The following is a 25,785-nucleotide window of genomic DNA, read 5'->3' on the forward strand; positions in this document are numbered from 1 at the left end:
GAAAGAAAAAAGTTGGGTATTAAAACATGGAAAAGATTTAACTAAGAACAATTACTGCAAGAATTTTATACCAATTGTTCATGGAAATTAATGGCCAACAAATTAAATCAAACTTACTCATCCCATTCTATCCCTGCTTTTGTTTTCTTTACATGTTCCTCCCATTGGTAGTTACTGTTTTATGATTATTTCCCAACCATCTGTTGTATTTCCTCGAGCCAAAATAATTTCCCTTTATAATTTTGTGAGTAATCACGTATGCATTATTTTAATGCAATTATATGTCTGCTTACTAATCTTAACTCTTCATTGTCGCCTAAATACTCACCAAGTAACTGGAACAATTTGCCATTTAAATTTCTAGTGAACAGAAATGTATATGCAAAATTTCAAATTTCCAATTGTTATCTCTTTGTATTGTTATGAGTGTAATGATAATTAAACATTTACTCTTCTAATTCACATCTCCAGACACTAAAAGACATATGTAGGTTAGATGGCTATAGATGCTGAATAAAATGGAATTTGTATGGTATTTATAAAGGTGGTGAGATGTTGGACATATTCAGAGATTACAGTGGGACTGGGGAAATGTAAAATGCAATTCCGAGCTTTTGACACTTGCAAAATTAATGGTTTTGAAATACACGACATTATTATTTTAAAATCTTTGAAAGGAATTTGAAGGAAATAGCCTCACAGTAATTTTTGTTAAAAGGAGATATTTGCTGTAATCTGCTATTCAGAATAAATTAAATTGCTAGCAAACCAGAGTTCATTGCTAAAACAGCATCACAAATAAGTCTATGCTCTTTATCTGATACTGTCAAGGGGAGAGGAAAGGATCAGAAATCTGGCTGTGATGGTTCTTGTGCTGGGTTGAAGAACTGATCTCTCATCACTGTTTCTCAGGTCAGGGCTTTGTAGATTAGCCAGGTGAAAAGGAGATACAAAGCAACAGTGCTCTTTCTTACAACATCCCATAGGATTTGCTTTGTAAATATAGCTGTAATCACTCTCTGGGCAATTTGTAGCCCCCCCGAAGCTCCTAGGAAGTGAAGAAGAGAGAAAAGTTTCCTGAATTCATACAAAGTCATTTGGCTTTGTAGTCAACCTGGCCTGGGAAAGATGTAGTCAGCCTGGCCGGAGAAAATGCGGTAACGCCATATATTGCAAAAGGATTCCTGAAACATGGTTTGATTGTAAATGCACAGTAAGTGATCTAAGAAGTGACGTGACGTTATTCTAAACAGGAACAAATGTTGCCAACACCATGTGGGATAACCACACCTAACTGGTTTGTGACAACCTGCAAAGAACACACACAAAACCCAGCAGTTTTCAGAAACTGTAATCCTAACTTAAAAGATAGCTGCAACTTTTTTTCAGTCAGGAAAGCCTGTTCACATTCGTTAATCATATCATTAAGGTATACCCATTCTGAAGGTATTAAATCAAATAGCTGGTATATTAATGAATAATATAGCATTATTATCTAAAGTAGCAATCCAGGTATGTTTAGATGAAAATGTCTGAAAGATGCACTGCACAAAGTCCCTTCCTTTTGTAATGTTTTTTAAAAATACTCAGAGTAATGATATTTTAGAACAGCATTTGTGCTGATTAGTGGTTTTAATGTCAGTGGCAATGACATGATCCCTTTGTTCTACGTGCAATTACATATCCATCACTTTTAGCTGGTTATAAGCAACATTCTAATTTTAAGAGCTTACATACAGCAAAGTAAGAGGTTGTTATGCAGGCCTTTTTTGTAGTCCCAAAGGTAAATGTATAAGAATTTTTTGTGGCTTCCTTTATTGTTTCATTATGAAATAAAATAGCCAAACTCCTTCAGTCACCTCCTCTGATTTGGTGCTCAGAGACAAAAACAGCTTGGCATTAAGGTGGTTTTCAAGTTTTTATATGGATATCAGTCAAATTTCATTGACTTAGTGTTCATTTTATTGTAGTTTTCTTTTCCCTGTCTCTTTTGGGACATGCACATGTTTAAATTATTCATTAGGTTAAATGCTTACCTGCCCTGCACTTAAGCAGAATTTAAGAAGGATTCTCCCCCTCCTTCTGTGCAACTCTGAAATTCTGTTATGTTCAGGTGTTGACGGCTGCGCATAAAACTTTGTTGTCCATGTAATGGTCATAATTCTTTTGCATCACTTGACAAATGGTTTTCTTAATAATATATCATATAAATATGCCATCTAATTTGTTCTGTTACTTGCAGACTTCTAGGAGAGTAGTATTTTCTGTTCAATTTTAGATCTTAATTTTCTTCATTTCTTTTCTTTGAAGCTAGAGCACTTTTCAGGATGTTATGATTTTAAAGTTTATTCAATAAAACAGATGTTGCAGAGGTGCTGCTGGTGGGCAGGAGGTGCAGAGTTGGAAGTTCAACAGTGTGAAATGTGTTTTTTGTATCAATAACAAAAAGTTAGAAAGAGGAATAAATAAGAGTGTTCATCCTGGAACGTGTATATGTGAAGTAGTGTAAGCCTCTAAAAAAAGAAGGATGTTGCTTTTGCTTCTAGAGGTATAACAGGCAAGTCATTTACTATTACCCTAAAAGATGCAGTTTTCATGGTCTATGTAAGCAGCTAAACTCTCAGCTTAAAAAAAAATAGTGTTTTCACATCATCAGCACCATCTAGAACTGACACTAAACCACTGACAATGTGGTCCTACCACCTCCAACGGTCATCAGACTTAGATTAGCTTCTCTTCTGTTTGCACTTTTTTCTTCCTATCTGAAAAGGCTACTACTTTATCCTGAGCAGAAGTGAGATCAGATCCTGGTATACTCAAATGAATCTAGTATCCCAACTCTAATAATAGGCTTAGGATGGTCACACTTTAATACAGCTCTGTGAAGAAACCTGGAGAGGTATAAGCTGTTTCAAGCTACTATATGCTCCATATAGTTATTAAATCCATGGAATCAATCAGATTTTTTTCCCCAGCATAATATATGTGACTACCTGAATTTGAATTTTATTTCAAACAGCTATTGTAACAATTAGTTTTATGCCCTCCTGTTCTAATATACCCCCTTAATCACAACATCATTTTTCACCCAAGTCAGAACTTGGATAACTGTGAAGCACAGCACAAGTACAGTATTTTTGAAGATGTTTCAGGCTGTTGGCTTTTCCTCCGCTGCTGCATAACAAACATCTAATACATTATTTTAATTTATTTGAAAAAAATTATTTGCATTTGTGCTGCCACAGCTAGAATCACTCCTAGTAGCCAGCCTGGTGAGTTTAACAGCTAGCAAGAGATTCTCTGCACTACATCGCACTTTGCAGTGGGAACACCGATGCTTTTCATGTTCAAAGCTGTGCTTCTATAATAGGCTTTTGTGTCGCTGGAAAATTCTTTATGCATGGATGAGGTAAATGTCTGTCTGTCTTATACAAACACAGTACACATAGCATCCAGTAGGAAAATTCACATTGATTCCAATGGTACAAGCTCAGCCTTACAAATGGGTTTATTTCTGGTTAGTATCATAAAGCCAGATAATATATGCTCTGGCTGCCTTTTTCTACTGCCTTTATTTGTATAATAATCAAATATTAAACCAAAATTAACCTCAAAGTTTTATGCTGCAAAATATCATTTTCACTAGTTTTATCCAGTAACACTTCACAATCACCTTCCTTATGTGTGCTCTATTACCTTTTATGGGGATATCAGTAGAACACAACAATATTGATTCAACACTCCAAAATACATCTTGCAGCAAGTTGAGGTTTCTGTTGGTCTGTCAAAGACTTTCTTACCACCCCCCAACCCCCACCATCCCCCCAGCAGTGATAGCAACTACATTGTCACTCAGGGGAAAAATCTTGTAAAGCAAAATCATGTTTGTGTTCTTTTAGCCTTTAAAAAATAAAACCACCACCACCACCACCCCAAAAAAAAGGAAGAAAAAAGGGAAAAAAACCCAACCAAACAAAAAAACCCCACAACCAGGAGTAAAAGGGAGCATTCTCTTATGCTGCTCAGTATATGGCATCCCTATAGCTGGAGAACTAACTCACACTAACAAAAAGAAAATATAATACAAAAGAAAATGGAAAACATTAGGATGCAGGACACTATCTAGTACTTTGCTTGACTCTGTACTGTGTGACAGGAATTGCCAGCAGGCTGATCAGGCTCACAGTGGAAAAGTACTCTCTGCTTCAGCCAAGGAAAGCAGGATTCCCCGGCCCTGTGGGGCTCTCAAGGTTGTCACCTAGAACTTACCTAATGTTTAGGATTTGCTTTGCAACTCATATTTGCCACTGTTTTTATGCATGTACATGTGTAGAGGAAGGAAAAGGGATATATTTGTCTCTTACAGCAAATTCACATCAGTTACAAACTTTACGCTTTTCCTGTGGGCATTACTAAACATGCTCAGCCTGTCACAGAAGAATATTTTCATAACATCCAAAAGCCTTAAAATGGCAATATATACTTCTATTGAAAGCAGCGATAAAGAAGATTATCTGCATTCCTATTTTATCATCAGGTGAGGTGACAATACAGAGGTGAAAATGGTTGGTTTTGCAGTGCACCTGAGTACATTTTTACAGTAGTTTCCTTCAGGGAGATGCATAGGCCAACCTTAGGACACTTGAGCCAGATGATACCTTGTTGAGGTATGCATGAAAGGATGCACGTTCCTGCCAGTTTCATAAATCCATCATTCATATGGATTCTGGAAACATTTGAAATTTTTCATTGTATCAAAAAAAAAACCCCAAACCTAAACAAAAAACATCAAAGATGTCTATTGTATAAGCCAAATCAGTGCCTAGCCCTATCCCTAGGTAGCAGTTATCGGCTGTGCCTTACGGCAGCCCATTTCTCCTCCTTAATTACAGCAACTCAAGAAGGACCCTGAATGTTGGGCAATATTATACAACTGTGGTTTAAATTCGTATTCATACCACTTACTTACAAGTATCCACATAGAAATTAATTAATGGAATAAAGTAGCAAATGCAACAAATACATTTTATGATAATATGTATTTTAAATACTTCATTCTTAAACACTGCATATAAAAATTTTTAAAACGTCCAAGCTAGCATGTCATGCTGCACTGCAGACAAAGTGTGTGTGTGTGTGTGTGTATTGTGTACGTGTTTGCACAAGAGCGGAGGAAGGAAGAAAAGAAAACATGCCTCCATTTGTCCTTTATCAATCTTCACATTTCTGTGTTAAACAGTTACAGGATAAAATACAGTAAAATGGCCATAAAACTAGCACTGTGTCTTAAAGAAGAAGGAGAAGATAGGTAATTTTTTGTGAAGTGCTCCGAAACTGGAAAATTATGGGAGGCTCAGGTTTACTGATAGCTTTTAGCACATGCAAAGGCTTGTAGACAAAGAGTATCGTCTACTGAAGTGTTCCTTAACATAGTTTCAATATTGATATAGTTATAATTTAAATACAGGACTAATTTTGATTTATATTAATAACATGATTAATATTTACTTTCCTAACAAAACATTCAAAGCCTTAATTGTACATGCCTATCACAAGAATAACAGGTGACAAAAGTTTTCCATTACTATGGGTCTAAGTAGTCAAGTGATTTCCAACCCTCTGCCTTTAAATGGTATGAATGTGTCTGCCTCCCTTTTGTCTTTTCCAAGCGCATGTGTGCAGAGAGGACTGAAATGCAATACCATGCAATACGTACCGACTAACTCGGTGCCGGCTCAGGTGCCAGATGCCGTAGTCAGCAGCTCCACACTGCCCTTGCTTTTCCCCTGCAAGAGCTGATCCGCATCACTATTCTGCGATGTCCATACTAGACATATTGTTAATGTAAAGATCAGGTATACAAACACACATCTCTCTTATTTTTTACTGTGTACTGTTTAGATTTCTGCTGTGTACTCTTTTAAATATAAAATTCCTATAGGGAATTCTTAAAAACCCTTATAATGCAGTAAATCCTTTAGTTAATTGAAGTCAGTTAGCAGGCTTTTCAAGACTAATCAGTGCTGTGTACTTGACAAATATATCTGGATACTGTATGCACAGAATTAGCTTGATACCATCATTAATTATTTTATTACATTAGACAAAGTGTTTCATTGAAATCAGAGTTCTACCTGTCATTAAAAAAAGAGTCATTTGCATCTCTTTCTGGGAAAGGCAGGATTAATGTTATCAAACACTTGGAAACTCTTCTACTTCAGATCTTTAATTCAATATAAGATAATTTACACAGTTAGAAACAACTTCTAAATACTCCAGAACAGAAGTGGCCAAAACATTTTACCCATGAGCAAATGACTGCTTCTGCAACTTGTCTCTTGAAGGGGAACTAGATACACTAACCTTTAGATGTCTTACATTTGAAATGATGTGATAACTACTCAAAATCATTGTCTTTGGGCTGTTCTATTTTTTTCGAACGTGCTGAGTGCTATGAGCCAGAAAAAATACATATGCGAAATGCCACATTTTTAAAGGGACACAAGCAGTTATAGGAAGAATAAACTCCTCGTGACTAAAGAAGAACAGTGTATGTGCATTTTATATATACACACACATATACAGACCTGTATTTGGTAGAGCAGAATTGCCAAAATCACATTTTAGATAACACCACATTTGTTGTTGTTCATGAGAAAGATGCCATGAAGAGGTCCAGGTTTTCATCTGTGAACACAAACCTCCAGTTCAGGCCTGATTTTATTCGCCATTTGCATAGGAATGTGATAGTTGCTCGTCAGCATCGCAAAGCGCTGCATGATTCTGCACAATTTCTTCCTAAGGGAACAGCTGACAAAGGCTGGGTGAATAGAGGCGTTTTCACATACACTGGCAGAAACCTGCAAAAGTCTTGGCTGGACTCTCTAGGGCTGGCAACGGCCATTAATCTCTCACTCACATGAGCACTAAAACTCTATTAATGAGTGCTTTTTCACACACATACACCCAGTAGCACTTCCAAGCACTTTTGGCATTAGAATTTGTATTGTCTTTTAAGGGGTAAAAAGCACCCCAGCAGTCAAAACCTCAGGGTATTTCTCCGCTATTTTACTTCAAATTTTTGTAAGTGTCATGACAGATTTTTACTGTTATTATTATATGACAAAGACATAGGCATGCTGCTGCAGCTCTTTATTGCTACATCTCTTTCACCGACTAAGCTGTAAATCTCCTTGAACGATGTCAAAGCTGCTTCTCGGGCGGTACATGGAGACTGAGACTAGAGCGCGCTGGGCGGCTGTCCCCTCCCTGTCTTGCTTCTCCATCTCTACCTACCAGACACACTGCCAAGCCAGTCTTCAGTACTTCCCAGTTCAAAGCACCAGTTTCATCACCTTCTAGCAGTAAACTTGACTTTAGTTGTGAATCGTCTTCCTATGGCCAATTTGCAGGAGAGCTGCTCCCTCTGCTGAGTTTTCTGTTGATCGCCACCGGCACCTGATGTCCTTCCTCACCATGCTGGGCCCCAGCCCGGACTGGAACGTGGGGCTCTCTGCCGAAGACCTCTGTACCAAGGACTGCGGATGGGTTCAGAAAGTCGTTCAGGATTTAATACCCTGGGATGCTGGCACGGACAGTGGCGTTACCTATGAGGTATGTGGACTTTGCAATATATCCAAAACATAAGGTTTACCTTAAAGCAGTGAAGGATGAAAGCTATTTGATTCACAGTAATGCCAAATATGCCATTATACTGCTCTAGTAAAAATTTTTCTTCTAATGAATTAAAAGTCATTTAGTCAGATGCTAGCTACAGTTACTGTCGGTCATTGTGTCTCAGTTTCCTGAGCGCTGTTATTAATAGGATAATATTACATTCACCTGGGATATTATTATATTCACCTATTGAATAAATGGAGAACTTAGTTTGCTCAAAACTAAGCATAAAGGCATCCAACCGCTTTGATACATATCCGTGTACCATCAGCAACCACACCAACTTGGGTTCTACTGTTTCAACCCAATGCCAACTATTCTGTTTGGCACAGAAAAGTTAACTATTCCTTACAGCAGGGATTGAAACTCTGGACTTCTTGTCACTACAAGACTTTAAAATCGTCCACTTTCTCTGTCTCCATCACTTTCGCAGGCTAGGAAGAGATTCACATCATCCTCAGGTAAAGGCCTGGTTTTGACCGAATTAGTTATGTCAAGTTAATGAACTGGTTAGGTCTCTGTAGGTGACAAGCGTACCTACACTATGTGTCTATACAGACAGTATAGACAGATGAAGTTAGACAAGATTAGTCACATCCTCGAATACCACGCATATTCCCTCTTCAGATGACAGAAGATGGCTGGTTTTTCTCTTTCAGACCTGGTCTCTTTAGAACCTAAGGAATTTCTTCAGTTATAATGCAGGTCTGGAGACATATTGAATAATTCTTTTTATTATTGTAGTTATCTAACCACACACACAAGGCACACATCTTATTGTGAACGCAAGCTTCAGGGCTGAATCCCGGTGTTAAAGAAGTGCTTCCCGACAAAAAAACCCAAACCAACACCTTACCATTAAGTATGAATGTACCAAGTTCATCTTATATTGGAACTTCCTAATTTAGCATTTTAGAGAAATTTTAATTTCTGCAGATGAATTGTATTATTAATAACAATTACTGGTTTCTTTTATTTTTTTTTCATTTTGATTGCAGTCTCCTAACAAACCTACAGTGCCTCAAGAGAAGATCAGACCACTTACAAGCTTAGATCACCCTCAAAGTCCATTTTATGATCCAGAAGGAGGATCTATCAAGCTGGTAGCCAGAGTTGTCATTGAGAGAATTGCACGCAAGGTATAACACACATATATATAAAATTCTCAAGCAAGCCAAAATCCCCACTGCATAAACCAGACTAACAATCCTTCCTCTCCCCTCTCCCCAAATCTACACTCCTTAACCTACCCACAACAAAGATAATGGCAGAAAATAACTAAAACTGTCTTAAGGTATTATTTCTCCTACTTCTGGTAATTACTGTATCTGCTTAATTGTTGTTTGGGGTTTTTTTTAAGTACTGCAGATGCAATAGTGCCTCATAGTACACTGATTTAGCCCTCTTGCTGTGTACACGTATGAGTTTCCTGTATCCAATTTCCACAATAATTTCTTTGCAGGGGGAGCAGTGCAATATCGTACCTGATAACATAGATGATATTGTGGCAGATCTAGCACCAGAGGAAAAAGAAGAAGGTAAATTTCAAATTAGTTTGTGCTGTACTAATTTATATTTTGTTCAATTCTCCACTGTCATTTCTAGATAAAGTACAAAATTGACTTCAGAGGAAAAGTCCCACTCAGTGCCAAAAAGTGATTTAGGTTTTCATCTTTTCTGGTATCTACTATTAGCCTTCCGTTATACAGCAAAGAAATTGCATGTGTACCTGGAAGATGACAATAACAATGAAAGCAATAAGAGAGAGAAGCCTTTTGGGGTTCAAATAAAAACTTTTTTTTAAATGAAAGTTGTTAACTGGTAATTTTTTTTTTTCTTTTGGGCTAAAATGGAGAAGATAGAATGCAGGAAGAAAGAATGTATCCTATTAGCATCTAAAGTCATCACTAGCCAAGTAAAGAGAAGCAAATAGAAAACTATTTCTAATATTCACTGCCTTTTCTTACCTTGTAGATGATACCCCTGAGACCTGCATATATTCAAACTGGTCCCCATGGTCAGCCTGCAGCTCTTCTACCTGTGAAAAGGGCAAGAGGATGAGGCAGAGAATGCTGAAAGCTCAGCTGGACCTCAGTGTGCCCTGTCCAGATACCCAAGATTTTCAGCCATGCATGGGTCCAGGCTGCAGTGATGAAGGTAATCAAGAGGAAAGGGTGGAAGAGAAGAACACCTTGTAAGGTTTGCTCTTCCTTTCAAGTTCTTAAAGCTGTTGGTTGCTGTAGTGTGACCTGGGTTATGGCAAACAGAGGACTAACTGCTGAAGAATACCAGTTGAAGCCATCTATGGTCAATTCTGCAGTTCATCTGAGTTGGTGCATGAAGTATGCAGAAGTATAAAGGAAAGGAATAAAATAAGCAATAGAGAAGAGGACAGAATGTGAGAGGCAGTGTAAAAGTGATACTGCACGCAAATGGCAGCTACAGATTTATCAGCAACTCTGTTGATATTAGCAATTGAAATGGTTTTCTGTATTTCAGATGGTTCCACTTGCATGATGTCTGACTGGATTACATGGTCCCCCTGTAGTGTTTCCTGTGGAATGGGAACACGATCTAGAGAGAGATATGTAAAACAATTCCCTGAAGATGGTTCTATGTGCAAAGTGCCTACTGAAGAGACTGAGAAATGTATTGTAAATGAGGAATGTTGTAAGTATTTTATTTAGCTTTGTAAAATCCAGCCAACAGCAGAAGCACTGCCCAAACCATTTTTTTATATGAGCTCTACTAGTGAACGATTTTCTCTGTCCATTTTGAATAGCCCCTAGCAGCTGCCTCGTCACTGAATGGGGAGAGTGGGATGAATGTAGTGCTAGCTGTGGCACGGGGATGAAGAGACGACACAGAATGATCAAGATGACTCCCGCTGATGGATCCATGTGCAAGGCAGAAACCACAGAGGCAGAGAAATGCATGATGCCTGAATGCCGTAAGTGTCCATGAGTTTGTCTCCTCTGCTATAAAGAGGGCATCATTTCTGACACATTGCTCCATCACACAAAGATTGTAGCTAAACCAGAAGCAATGTTGCTTTTTCTTGTTCTTAAAATTAGATCCCTTAGGTAATGTGCATTAAATACCACATTCACCATCAGGATGAGAGTATTAGTAAAAAATTCTCAGTGGTATCCTATTACTGTATTACCCATACACTGATGTGTATATTAGCAAGCCATACCTAAGCAGCTGTAATTTATGGCATATGGGGTATATTTAATCATAAGGTTAGAATACAATAGTGCCCTCTCCTTTTTAACCCATGAAGAGTTCAGAAATCGAGGTGCTCCTTTTGCGCAGTCAGCCAGTCTCCCCCTTACGGTGACTATTAATATTGCTTTTAATTTCTTAAGAAATATTAAGATTTTCATCAGACAGAAAAACTTAAGTTTAAAAAGGTGTTTGGTAGATAAAACATGGAAGCATCACATTTTAGACTATATCAATTTGACTTGCAGTTCTGTCCACTGCAACAATACAGGGTTTTTTACAGGAGTTATGATTGAAACATACCTTCTTAAACTATTTATTTCACAAAAGCTCTGGGACTCTGCAGATATGAATAAACTATAGAAAAAGATAGCAAAGAAAAGGTATTAAACCCAAGCAAACCTTTCAATTTAATATAGTGTTTTCTGAACTTCTTCAGCAACATCATTCAGCTTTTGATTCATTTTGTCCAAAGAGACAACAAAGTAGAATTGGTTAATGACAGATAAAACATAGTACAATTTCCACCTGTATTATTTTCAAAATGTACACCTTCATAATGTATGTATAACAAGAATTCATCACCTTTTTATTTTCATATCAGATACTATCCCCTGCCTACTCTCCGCTTGGTCTGAATGGAGTGACTGCAGCGTAACATGTGGGAAGGGAATGCGAACCCGGCAAAGGATGCTGAAATCTGCTGCTGAGCTTGGAGACTGCAATGAGGAGCTGGAACAAGCAGAAAAATGCATGCTGCCCGAATGCCGTAAGTGTGGGGCACCCTCTGGAAAGAGGAGGCTAATTATGAGTGTAACAGTCTGAGTCAAAACTCTATGACAATTTTTAGCACCTTTTCTTAGATAGGAGTGATAACAACTACAAATTCATTTTTTTAAATTTTTGTATTATTATTATTATCGTGCATTTTCAGCTATTGAGAGCTGGAATATGACCATGTCTCAATTTCAGCTTGCCTTACTTAACCCTACACTGACCACCAATATTGCACTGGGTATACAGTTTCTGCATATTTAACACACTACAACTTCAGGCAACAGTTTGTGCACTTCCCAGTAGTGTATTATAAAACCTGGTTTTTACTCAAATGCAGAATGTGTGCTAGGAAGGAAGGAAGGAAGGAAGGACTAAAATCACCTATGTGATTCTCTTAGCTCACAGAAAGAGCACAGAAGAGGCTCGCTCTGTCTTTGACACATCTCTGAACTGTATCGTAGCCTTTTTACTGATCTATGTCCCTTCGCAACCTGGCATATCATATGAGCCAATGGATGGTGTGGAGACAGTTGCACTGATTTTTTACCTTATTCCACTAAAATCCCTCACTTCTTGAGTGGTGCAAATTTCTAGTTGCTTTGCAGTCCTTTTGATGCGTGATAGCCTAAGGCGCTGCTGAATGAGTAAGATATGATTGCTTTTAGTGTCCTGTTGCCAGCTGGTTTATGAGGCTTTACAACTAATTACATTATTTTTCACTGAAAGTATTGGTAAAATAGGCTTTTACACTGTAATTTGCTAACTCAGCTTTTCTTAAATAATATGAAATATCATTTTGATTATTATTCACTGGGGTTGTAAGTTTTAAGCAGTGCTTAAAGACTAAAATTTTTAAGACCTAATGGTATTAGTGCATCTTGCTTATTGCATAACACTACCTGTAAAGTAAGGCTTAGCTTTCAGAGGTATCAGACTATTTGGAAATATAACTCATTTTTTAACAGCTTTTCATTATAAAACAGGCATATGCTTGGGAAAATTGAAGGCACAGGAGAATTATTTGTATGTTCTTTGTAATATTAGTGATCTGCCAGTACCACACTTGAAAAACAAATGGGGGACGGTGTCCAATAATGCTTTTGCTAGAAATGGTCTCAGAAAATTTTGATGTGTAGCCTCACAACATTTGCTGAAAAGACTGGAGGTTTAAGTTGCATTCATGTACTTAGTGTGTAAAAACTCACTAGGCACATCTGTGTGTTTCTTCTTGACCTTATGTTTAGATCTCATGGCTTTTGTGTAATATTTCTCATTCTTTGCAGCCATCGACTGTGAACTAACAGAGTGGTCCCAGTGGTCTGAATGCAATACCTCATGTGGAAAGGGCCATATGATCAGGACGAGAATGATTAAAATAGAACCACAGTTTGGAGGAACAGGATGCCCAGAAACTGTCCAACGTACAAAATGTCGAGTAAGGAAATGTCTGAGAGGCCCAGGTATGGAAAAAAGGCGCTGGAAAGAGGCCCGGGAGAAAAGGAGAAGTGAACAAGCAAAAAAAAATATAGATAGTGACCAATATCCAGGTGAGTGTGAAACCATTTTTTAGTCTGCTCATGTCTATTTGACTTTTCTGCATAACAGGAGTTTGTGAGCAGCTCCACTTCATCCTGCAAGAACATATTCAGCATTTCACTCGAGGGAAAGTTTTAGCAATAAAGCACAGCCACTTCCAGTGTTTGCCTGTCGCCAAAAACATGCAACCTAAGTTTAGAGCACATCTGTCCATGTCCCATCACTGAAAATATTTTAGCTTCTTCACTACAAGGTGTGGAATGTGAAAAAAATAAAAATTTAGGCCTGGCAAAGGACTGATTGCAATTTCTGCAGACCTGGGTGATAATCTTTGCATCCAGTCACCTTTGAACTTTGAAAGTATTTGCTCCTGAATCCAATGCTAAATTCCAAAATGGAATTGATTTCCACCTCAATAATCTGATTCAGACTCAGACTGCCCTGAGAGATCTGTTTGGACTGCTTTTTCAATAAAGCACAGCATTATCAAGCACTAATGCCTCAAATCAATGAAACACAATATCTTGTGATATAGTTTACATTATCTGGATATGAATTACTGCTAAATTGTGGTCCACACTTGTCCGACATTTAACAGTTTCTTAACTTTATCTGACTTTTATAACATAGACAGTAAATTTTTTTTTTTTATACATTTTTTTCAGTGTTTGACAAATGCAACTTGATTATACTTTACTGGGTTTTCTTAATTCCTACTGTAATAAACTAGGCAGTATGCCGTCTTAGATTCAAAAGATGTAAGTGTGCACACATGCATAGTGGTACACATACTGAGATACGTAGGTTAGACTGAAATACTAAAAACTTAATCAAATGACTTATTTTTTCAGTTTGTAGGCTGAAACCATGGACTTCTTGGACAGAATGTTCTACACTCTGTGGAGGTGGAATTCAGGAACGCTACATGATGGTAAAGAAGAGGTCCAAAAGTACTCAGTTTACTAGTTGCAAAGACAAAAAGGAGCTAAGAGCATGTAACGTTCATCCTTGTTAACAAAACGCAAGGCTTCCAAGTGATGCACTCTGATCTAAATGGAAAGTCAACCTTGGTTTGGTTTTTAAAACAAAAAAAATATAAAGTGTATATTAGTTTTCATTTTTGCAGTGTGGTTTGCTTTTTAGTCTTGCTGGTGCAAGAAATATATTTTATAAATATTTCCTCACAGATTTATGCTGAGAGTAAATCTTTAGTACTCCAGCCAGCCCTTAATGCATAAAAATAGTAAGTCATTATGAGTCATTTAACTAAAATACGGACATATCTGTGGACATGGAATAGCCATATAGAAATACTACTTGTAAAGACATGGGATGCATGCATATTAACATAACTAAGTTAAAGTGACATGTTTCATATGTGGGAGGATTTCTCTCTCGATTTGATTTCGAAAATCCAAAGCAGTGCCTACGTGATTATACAACTATGCCAAGGAGTAATTTCAGTAATGCTGGTTCAATAATATTAAAGGTGCATGTTTATCTTTTTACACTATTGGGTTAAGCTGATAGTTATAATAATTATCCTATATAATTTTCTTCACATGGATGCTACAGTCCAGGAAAAATAGTCTTTGTTTCTTTAAAACTTAAAAAGGAAATTGTTTGTGCAGCTCAATAGTGATGTCTGCCAACTACATAGTCACAGTCAAAACAGCATACAAAGAAAACCTATGAATGTCATAATATGTTTAGATGACGTATTCTTATATTAGGTCTTTCTGCTGCCTCTGAAAATGAACATAGAACTAATAGACATTGGTCCAAACATAAAGAGTCACAACAGCTGTGTCACGGAAAGACTTGCACATGAGACACACTAAAAAAATTAGATTCAGTTTTGTGAGGATGTTAATCACAGGCAAAGAGAGAAAGAGGTTTATACTATAATAAACACGGTAGAGAAAAGATGAGCCAGTTTCTCATGCATCCCTTATAACAAACAAAGGGAAGGGAGCCTCTGAAATGATAGTGACAGCCTCTTAAAATATTAATTACAGATTGACACAAGTATATAATTACAGCAGTGTCATTATGGGTTTTTACTCAGAGAAAAGCAGGATCTAAAAATTGCTAAATTTGTGAGAATTACTCATTTCTAGACATACTAGGCAGGCTAAATGTCTTCCCTGACCACTTTAGTGATCAACAAACTGCCTGAGATCAGAAAATAGCTCTTCACCATTCTAATTGCTATTTCACACTATCTCTCATCCGTATGCGTAATCAGCTGTAGGACCAGCGAGACCTTGGACTTCACTTGCTGTTGGAATAAAATACTGTCCTGTAAGTTTAACAATGGAACATTAAAGATGAGAGGTGGAGGTGACGGGTTATCTTTTGGTCCCAGAAAGGCAGCATACACCTATGTCTCTACATAAGTAATAACAATGCACTGAAAATAAAGACTATTGATGCTGACTCTTAAAATAAGCTTGAGAGAAATGAATGGAGAAAAAATTATTTTATAATCTCTTTAAACCAGCCTTAAGTAATTTACTCGCTTCCTTAACACTTGGTCACAATCCTGAGAACCTGACCCCCGGGTTTTAAGTGTCCACATTTGATGTGAACCACAACCCACTGTTCAACTTCACCATCACTACCCTGGGAATCCTCTCATTACCTGGCTGTACCTGAACGGGCGAGACAGGTTGGTTGCATTACACTGTAGGGCTTTTCATCATCCTTTCTCCACTGAACACTGCAAGGTCTGCTCAGGACTTCCACAGCTGTCGCATCCCACACCCTCAAGGTATTTTACTGCTTTTTTTAGATCTGGAATGAAGGGAGGGCCAGGGATATAACAGAACCAACCGCAGCATTAAGCCTCTCCCGCCGCTGCCAAATGAAATGGGTGCAAGCCCACAGGGAACCAAACCAGGACAAAAAAAGGACACAACAAGGTTTAATGCTAAAACCAAACATTTTACATTTTGCACAGCTTGGCTCATTTAATAATATTAATTCAGATAGTTTGCCTCCTTGTGCCTGTTGAAAAATTCTGCAGTTTATGTCTCTATAGCACTGTCATTACAGTGTAGTAGCAAGACTGTCCCTAAGTAATGTATTTATGACCTTACCTTGCACATTACCCTTTTATGACCAAAAAAAAAACCCCAACAAAAAAAAAAAACAGTGGAACGATACAGATAATGAAGGAATGACCAGCTGAGCATATTTCAGGTGAAGAAACAGATGGCTGCGGAGAAGGGCTACAGCGATTAATGCCAGGCGCTCAGCCAGGGCAGAGCCACATATGCGATCAAGACCCACGCACCACCTACCTTTGTGAGCTGCTTTTGCTGAGGCTATCCCAGCTGAGGCAAATCGTTCAAAAAAATAACCTTTGACTATGAAAGGTCTGACAGAGTGGGTTTTGTAGGCTTGGATCTATGAGAGCTTGGGGCCGAGGGAGCAAAAGAAGAAAGTTTTTCCTGAATGGAAAACAAATGCTATGACTATATTTTCTCTCATTAACCCTTACCACTTGTTCAAGCTAATCTTGGAAAACTGTGCCTGTTTCTGCAAATAATCAATTAAAACAATGTTGTATTTTAATTTTCATGTTTGTTCCAGTTCATCAAGCTGTTTTGTCCTTTAATTACTCCCTTTGCCAAAGGCCTCATAGTCCAAATACACCTTTAGGCATGTAGGAAATATACAACATCTTTCTGAATGTGCCCACAGAATTGTCCATTAAAACGATCTGGCATTCCTTTCACCTTAGCTTTTACTAATTTGATTCTCCATATACTTTTTCTTCTCTTAGGAGGCTGTTCAATGTGATTTCCAGTCATTTCTCTTAGGCTCATTAAAGTTATGAATGTTGGAAATTCTTTTTTTCCCCATCTTGTTAATACATGCAATGACAGCGTAGATTGCACTGGGTCAGAAATGTGTGATGATTCCTGCTTAGGTTCAGCTTTTCACACTGTTTTTCTGTTGAAACATTTTACAAATCATTTGTCTTTCTTCTAACTTGATATAAAAGAAATATTTAAGCTTGTTACATTTTTGTAAAAAAAAAAAAAAAAAACACGAATAAAAACAAATGAAAAAATTAGAGGTTGATTTTCTATTCAGAAAAAAAAGCTCTGATATACAATATGTAGAAGTATTGCATTGTTACTGTAAACTTTCTAGTAGTGTAATAGCCACTGATTATCAGTCAATAAAAATGAGAACTGTTATCTCTCTTATCTCCTGAATAATACCGCTGAACCGAAAGCACAGATGTCACTCCAGTTTTGTAGACCTCAACTATCAGATCTTAGCATTGTGTGTATGGTCTGGTTTGTTTTTTTTTTCCTAACATACAAACTGTAGAAGCTTTACACATAATAAGAAAGAAAAGTTAGGGGCTTAACAAATGTACAGTAGGAGTCTCTGTGCAGCATACAATTTAAACAAAATTTTGTTTGATTGCATTTTTAGATTTCCTTCATTGTTTTTGTTTGCTGTGGAATTATGAAAAAGCTACCATGAACATTTCTTACCAAAGTCTCGTGTAGATGTTTTGTAGCTGTCTGGCTAACACATTATTATTATTTTGGAATAAAGACATCTTTACTATGAATTTTACACTTGTATGAGATTCTCTTCAACTAATACAATTATGTACACCAAAAAAACCAACACACTTATCAATATAAGGAGTCAAGTCATGCTCTTATTTACATTTTACTCCTGTTCAAGCCAATGGGATATCTGGAGTGAGCTGGACGTTACTAGAACCAGTCATTCCTTCCACTTAGAAGTTATTTGCAGCAAGGTTTTTGTCAAATAGTTTGTTGTTCTTTAGCAATCACAGAGTAACTTAGGATCATTACTCAAATTACCCTGTATTACTCTCATGTGGGTTTTGTTGCTGTTGTTGTTGACTTTTAATAAAAGAGAAACTATTTAAAAGAACACATTTTAAAGCCTGGTGATACATGAATGGAAAAATTGTTTAAAATGAGCTTTCAAAAAGTCAGAGATTTTGTGAAACTTTCAACTGGTATTTCGTGCTACTAGAAGACTATTTAGGTATGCTGCCAGTGTGAGCACGGCACTGATCATCACACAGAAAAGTACAGCGGTTGCAGGGAGCCACTCAGCAAAGCTGCTGCTGTAGGAATGCAACTATAATATCTTACAGCCAGCTAGAAGTGATCAGTGTGCTCACGAAAAAACTCTAAAACTAAAGTGTAATAAAGCTGAGGGGGACCTAGAGGTAGTTGCCTGAAAAGCTGGGAGTTGCTTACCGATAATTGAAGGCAGAGTCCGGTCAAGTAAAACTCCATTGGCATTTAGCTGTTTGCTCTTGCTAGAAAAACGCTAGGTATTTCCAAGTGGCTGTTTGGAGGCAGGTTTGTCAGCGTGTACAACAGGAGGATGAGGGACCCCAGCAGGGCTGGGCACCTGCAGAGAGCTGCCTGCTGACGGAGCATCCCTGCTCCGGTGACACCGGGCAACTCGGAGAGGGACAACGCTAACTGCCAAGCTGCTCCCTGGAGGTGCTCAGCCATAGCATTATTCAATCTTTGTAGCCACTTTTAGAAGCACAAAGATCGATTAACTCACCTTTCTGTAATCCCTGCTTTAGTTTGTAGGCAGATAGTGGTGTTTCAGCAAAAATGGCCAATCCTTTTGTCTTCAAATAAGACCAACAGCACTGCGCCTGCCTAGCTTGCCCAGAGCAGTCACTGCAGTGCCGGTAACTGCGGTCTGGCTTGGCAGGACAAGTAGCTGGGCACCTGCACAGCATGTGTAACCAACAGACAGATTTTTTTCTGAATGACAATTTACAGTATCCAAGTGAACCAATAACTCCTTCTCTGCTGACAATGTGAAGCTACATGAATTTATGGAGCAATTTAATGTTCTGGCATACCAAATGGCAAGACATCTGGAACAGCAATCATGATCTCACTGCCCACAAATCGGCATCAGACCAGCTTTTCCTCAGAAGGGGTCACAGAGCGCCTAAGTCAGCACAGTGAGCGTATGGCCTCTTTAAATGTTAGTCATCCAAGTGACTGCTTGGGACCTGCTTGACGGCACGCCTGCCCTAACTTAGCATGCTCTTCTTCACATGGCCAACACACCTAAACCATAGCCGGCATGGCAGAAAGATGATGGGCAGAGCAGATCCTCAATCGTGATTTGTAATATGAGTAAATCAATTAACTCCCCTTCTAGAGGTGTCTGCCATTCTCAGGGCCACAGATACAGAGTTTCTGAGGTGGGAAAAAACTAGCAGAAGCCTGAAATTATGCAGAGCTCTTAGCTAAAATCTGTAGCCTATCATTGCAGACTATTTGACAACTATCATTTCAATTTCTGATATAGTTATTAATGCCACACCATATTGTCACATGGCTATTCTCTTAACTGCAAAGCAAACTATAGTGTGTGTGTACAAATATATATATGGTATACAGTGCATACATACATAATTTTTTTCATGTTTTTTCCACTTAGGAAGCAGCATACTAACTACTAGGGGGAAAAAAACCCTTTACCAGTAAATTGAAATGTGCTTAAAAATCTCTTGCTACCAAGTTTGAGGCACTTAGTGTTCTTTGCTCCACACGCAAGCCCATTTAAGATCTTTATTGCAATGCTTTCAACTTTGGGACTCAGTCACTTCATGCAGCGTTGTGCAAAACAAAGCAATTACAGGCCACCTGAATGATACTGAGTTCTGTCTCCCCTGGTTTCCAAAAGACAGAACAGTCTGTGCCATAACTGATGGGCACATTAACTGCTCAGTAGGCAAGGACATTGTGCACATGTGGTCTAGATAGCTTAACATATCTAAAATGCTAACGCTTGGAGCTCTGCATTCTACCCACCTTCTTCATAAAAGTCTTAGCAAACATTGTTTACGCCACCATCAGTAATAAACTTGCAAACACTGAGACAGGAAAGTCCTCCCTTTCTGCCTACTTACCACATTTGCACAAGCAGAGAAAATGAAGCCTCTTATAACTCCCAATTTGCATCCTTTTCATTAGCAAATGGCAAACAGGTCTTTCAAAATATACATTTGATATAAGTTTCAAAGAAAGATCAAAGGTTGTTTCCAAACACAATAAGCATTTCTCACCGCACCATTTGAACCAGCAGCAGCACTGCAGCAGCCCAGAGGGGCTCAGACAGACGTCTCTTAGCGACTCCACCAGACAGAGCGTACCGCAGCGGTCGGAGAAGTGCCCACTGCCTTTGAAAGGCCAAAAAACTTTGTGTGCACCCTCCATTGTGCCAGCTACCGCCTTAGTGCACTTCATGGGCTCAGCCTCCAGGCCATCCCAATCACCACAGCCACAACAGTGCCAACTCGACAGGACATGGGACGAGATGGTGCTCTACGGGGAAAGGTCAAGGGCACAGTACAACACCTGCCTTTTAGGGCGTATCGGAAGCTCTGGGCTTAGGCACAACAGGTGGGACTGAATGCCCAGACATGGTGAGCAATCACACTCGGTGCTCACCCATTCACACTGGAATTAACCAAGGGCCTCAAACACTCACCCACCCACCCACGCCCCAAATGCAGAAAGGACTCCAAATCAGCACAGCGTGTACCAAACCAGGTTTTCCTAAACTGCCCTTTATCTGAAAAAAGAGAGTGAGCACGCATGTATATAAAGAAAAAGAGAGCAAACAGGACACATGACTAAATCACCAAATCTTTCCAAGCAATGCTTACTTTCCCACCTAAAGACCTGGACGATGCTGCAAAAAAAGCCATCCCCTCCCTGTGCCTGTAGTGGCTGGGACTAGCACAGAGAAGGTGGTAGGATTGAGTCTATGCAGAAAGCACCGGTACCTCAACCACAGTTGCTCTGCCAGTACTGCCTGTAAAACTAGACTGGACAGGACTAGCACCAGGGTTAGGGGTAGCAGAATAGAAAAGTCCCAAAGCTGACTTTCTTGTGGCACCGTCCAACTTTGGGGAGGCAGTGAGCATCACCTATGGAGATCCAGTGGCTCTTCCCTGCATCTGAACAGCTTAGGGCTCAGGTCAGCAGAAGGAGAGGTCCCAAAAGCATCACCCAGCTCCTGGGGAGGTAGAGTGAGGACCATACATAGGAGTAGCTGGTGGTGCATCCCCAAAACCTCCGTAATAACGCCCCCAGACAAGACTAATGAGGTTACAGTTAGGATTTATACTTTTGTTCTAGCAATACAAGCACTGAGGCAAGGGAGTTGGGCCAACAACTGAAAAAAATAACAGATCCCACACTTCACCTATAAACCTTAAAGTATTATATATTACTTTCCTGTGATAGATTATCAAAGTAAGTCAGAAGTGAAAAATAACAAAAAAAGAAGTTTTTTACTTACAGAATCCTTAAGGCCACTTGAGCAGTGAGGGAGCCAAACTAGTGTCTAGAAAAGAAAAGAAGGGGTCTGGATTATAATTTAAAAATGTGAAAATAGCCTACATCATGAGTTCAAAATGCATAAAATATTATGAATGGGAGAATACAATTTTTATACCTTTACAGTAAAAAAAAACACAGGTACAAGTACAGGAATAGTACTTCCAAGTACAAACAAGCAACTAAACAGTTTAGAAAGATTAAAACATTTAGGCTTTATCCCAGAAGTCTCCAATAACGGAAAATACAAGTATTTGTCGTACTGTCTGCTCGCAAACATATAGTTCTGTTTAGTTTTCTATGACACGTTTCAACTTCTAGTTTATACCTACCTTAAATATCCGGAATGAGAATAAGTATCTCTAAATGGGTCATTCCTGAAGGACACAGCGGTGCACAGAAAGGGATATTGGTATCAATGCATGTACATATATAGGCTTGAAATGTCTTTACCTACTAGAGAAATAAAACCAGGGCCCAGCAGATGGCACTGGAAGCCAACACAGACAGCTGCCTGTCCAACAAAAAAGAGCAAACCCCAAAGAAGCGATGGAGGCTGCGTGCGCAGGATCTCTGCTGGCAAGGACCTGCGCAGGCTGTAGGGCAGCGTTGTCCTCTCTGGATCTGCCCGCTCATGACTGCTGACACCGAGAGCCTTACCACTGCAGACATGCCAGGTACCTCGCAGGGAGGCATGAATCTTGTCCCCATCTTCTTTAATTAGCTGCAGAAATGCTAATGGATGGAAATGGGATGCGAGGGGGGCGAGAGGGAGGTAGCGAAATGAGCTAACAATCTATCTTCTGCCCATGAAGCCACAGACCGCTGTGGACTGCTCTTCCAGGGAGGCATCTATACCTTCCCCTAGAGAAAAAGCATTTTTATGAACCTTCAGAAGCAGCTACTTTGCAGAAATCCTACAGTCCAGGCAATAAACCACTTAGTTAGGAGGCAGGGGGCCTAGGGCTTCAAATGCTCCTGCAAGGGAGGGCAAAGGAGAAGGGGTTTAAAGGCAGCCCCCCTCCCCGAGCGCTGATGCTGGGGTGCAGGGGCTGGGGACCGAGCTGAGCCTGGGGCTGTAGCCAAGCTTCCCAAACCACCCGCAGGGCTGGCACGGAGGAAAACGCATTGGCTGAAGGCAAGGTTAGAACCACACACGGGGTTTTGAGGCTGGTGTGACTCAAAAGTCATTTTGGTGCCCAGTGTCTCCTTAGGTCAAGTTTTCCGTACTCAAGACAGTAAAGCACCTGTTGTAATTGTGGTGGCATTATTCTATTCGCCACCATTATGTAAAGATAAGCATTTTCACGTGACAGTGGTTTAGAACTGTTAAGAAATCTGAATGATTAGTCAGCCTGTGCACAGAAAAGCAGATCCAGCCTTGACCTGGTTGATTTGAGTGCAATGGGAAGCTACACCATGCAGTACTCCTACCTACGTAAAATGTCTTCTGTGCTCATATAAAGTGTAGCTTACAGGACTGGAAAGCTTTTCTCTCCTTGAAAAGCATTTAGAAAGCATTGTCTTGGTGAAAAGCCATCCAAGAAGAATTACCGTGTCATGCACAATGATCCACACACCATTAACAAATGGCAAAGTACTCTTTACAATTTAACATAAATAATGCAAAAAAAGAGAACATCAGTAATGTTTATTTCATACGAGTTTTAAGTCATGTCCAAAGCCATGTCCAGCTGCGTGCTGCCAGGCAGCATCACTTCCCTGTCCTCCTTTAAGCAGGACCTGCGGCACGCACCACATTACGCATTCCATCGAACACCTTCCAGTGATAATAAACTGTATTAGACCAAATGCAGCGTTGTGCCCCAGCAGATTCCAAGCTTAGGACAGGTGCTCCTGCAGTGACTTTCGTTCGGTGACCCCTGAACACCACTGCCACACAGACAATCAAACGAGGCAGTAAGGAGAGCGATGGGCATGGTGACACTTGCCAGGATGCTGAGAAACTGCTTTGTTCTGGGGACCCTTATCCCTGCGCTGTACACCACAGCTGAACAGCTTGCTTAATAACATGTTTGTATTTTTCAGTACAGAACCCCCAGACCTTTACAGTACCACACTTCTCTCTCTGTGAGAAACCTGGAGAAATATCGACTGAACTCACGAAGAGCAGGGAGCAGAAAGGGCACCGTGTGCGCTGGCCCCAGCATCGGCTGCAGCGCAGCATTAAAGCAAGAGGGCTGGCCAGCTCCTGCAGAACAGCAGGACAAACCTATCAACGTAGGGACAGCTGTAGGTTTGCCCTTTTTTGTTCAAGATCAGATCATGTAAAGCCATTTGCTGTGTCATCTAAAAGAGACTGATGACAGAAATATACCTTTAAGATTTTAGGTTCAATGGGTTTCAAGAACAAGGAGGCCCAGGTTCAAAATGCTTTATGTCTTTCTTGGAAAAAACAAATGAAAACATTAGCTTATGCTACCGGCTGGGTATAATACAGAAAGTTTTTTGGCTCAGAGTCAGAACAGGGAAAACAAGTCTGGAAAATTAATCTTTTGGGAGTTAAACAGAACTTTTAAAACTTCATATGCAAGTACCAATTTAGGAACATTTTCACTGCAGTTGAAATTAAATATTTTTAACCTATTGTTTGATTTCACATGAGCTAACTATTTCAAAACAGCTTTTTTTCCTTTTTCACATTAAAGTGCATTCCAAAATTAAAAGTCTTATAAGTCAAGAAAACAGTGGCCTTGCCTATTTTGATGTCATTTGGAAAATGTTTTTAGTGTGAGTCACCTAACAAAGGAGAACATTTCAAATTCTTTATCATAAAAGATAAATTATTAAATATTATTTTTTCTGTTTTTGCCAATTAGAAAAAAAAACCCAAAATTACAATTATCAATAAGAACAGGTACGCATATTATTCCAAGTAACAGTTATCAAACTAATTCTCATTTACAGTAGGCGCTGCTTTACTAATTAAGGTATGAATTTTACAATGGTGATTAGAATACACAATACACAATGAATACTTCTAACACTATTTTTATTTTATGAATTATAAAAAAAAAGGTTATTTACTCATTTTGGAATTTAAAATGTAAAATATAACTGCCAGCCAGTTTAATATTCCTTTAAAATATTAGATTTCTCACTGAGGTTTCTCTTTTCATTTTCTACTCGGACCATTAGGTGAAAATTTATGGTATACCCTGGCTTACAGAGCATCCTGCCTGCAACATTTCAAGGGAAAAGTTGTTGAAGGACTAATTTGCGAGCAGAGCTGTACTTCCACACAGTCGTCTCTGACCACAGGGCTAACAGGACACATAGGGAATAGGTTTACCCTTTTTTGCATTGCTAGAAGCTGAAGTGCAGCATTTATTCTAAAATAATATAAGAGAAACCCATGCCTGGAGCATGGTACGTCTATCTTCTATACGTCTGTTTCATATGTTTAAACACATTCACAATTAATAGTTTGCCTTCCTGAAATAGTTTGCTCTCAGATGCATTTTTTAGAGCTTTTCATTTCTATGGTGACCAAAACCAGACTAGCTTCTCTATCTGGGGACAACTCAGTTATTTCTGTCCTGCCGCAGTGATCTTTTTGTTTTCTATTTATAATTAAAAAGAAAAAATACAGAAAAAGAAAACAGAGCTGATCATACAGAACACACCTCCAGCTGAGGCAGAGGGTGTTTGTTTTTGCGGTTCATTAATTCCAGGAAAATTAATTTCAATTAATTTTTTGAGTTCCTTCAATTAATTGCTTGAAGCTATTTCCAAAAGAAAGAAACGTGAAGAAAGAGAACCCATCACCTCTGCATCCAGACCGGGCTGGAGTCCCCGTCCGAGACGCCTCCCCCATGTCTGCGGGCAGCAGCACGAGAGCAGGTTGCAAACCCGGACGCTTTGCTCTTCCCAAGCCACCCGAGCTCCAGCGCAGGGCTCAGGCCCAGGGCTGGGCGAGGGAGCAAGGTGAGGAACAGGAGCAAGCAGAGCTTCCCATAAATCAGCAGAGTGCTTCTGACTTTAAAGGAGCTACAAAGGTAGACGTGCTGCAAAATGCTATCAGGCTCACCTGCACAAATCCAGACCCGCCAAGCACCAACAGATAACAGCGAGCGGGTCGGAGGGTGCCTGTAAAAGACGACGGGCTGCTGCAACCAACAGGGCTCTAGGAAGTCAGGTCAGTTCTTCAGGC

General features: G+C 39.3%; 1 protein-coding gene across 1 annotated transcript in view; it reads left to right on the top strand.

Annotated features, from left to right (window-relative positions):
• LOC104164498 (spondin-1) overlaps positions 1–14,879 on the top strand; it is a 32,469-nt gene extending 17,590 nt beyond the window's left edge. Inside the window, exons 3-11 of the mRNA XM_009703839.1 lie at positions 7,413–7,614; positions 8,676–8,816; positions 9,140–9,215; positions 9,652–9,834; positions 10,177–10,347; positions 10,460–10,627; positions 11,510–11,674; positions 12,966–13,229; positions 14,070–14,879. Coding sequence (XP_009702141.1) covers positions 7,413–7,614; positions 8,676–8,816; positions 9,140–9,215; positions 9,652–9,834; positions 10,177–10,347; positions 10,460–10,627; positions 11,510–11,674; positions 12,966–13,229; positions 14,070–14,233 — 1,534 coding nt within the window. The 3' untranslated portion in view covers positions 14,234–14,879. The remainder of the gene's footprint in view (positions 1–7,412; positions 7,615–8,675; positions 8,817–9,139; positions 9,216–9,651; positions 9,835–10,176; positions 10,348–10,459; positions 10,628–11,509; positions 11,675–12,965; positions 13,230–14,069) is intronic.
• The last annotated feature ends 10,906 nt before the right edge of the window (positions 14,880–25,785 follow it).

This window comes from Cariama cristata, unplaced genomic scaffold, assembly GCF_000690535.1.
Source record: "Cariama cristata isolate BGI_N322 unplaced genomic scaffold, ASM69053v1 scaffold6387, whole genome shotgun sequence".
Classification (NCBI taxonomy): domain Eukaryota; kingdom Metazoa; phylum Chordata; class Aves; order Cariamiformes; family Cariamidae; genus Cariama; species Cariama cristata.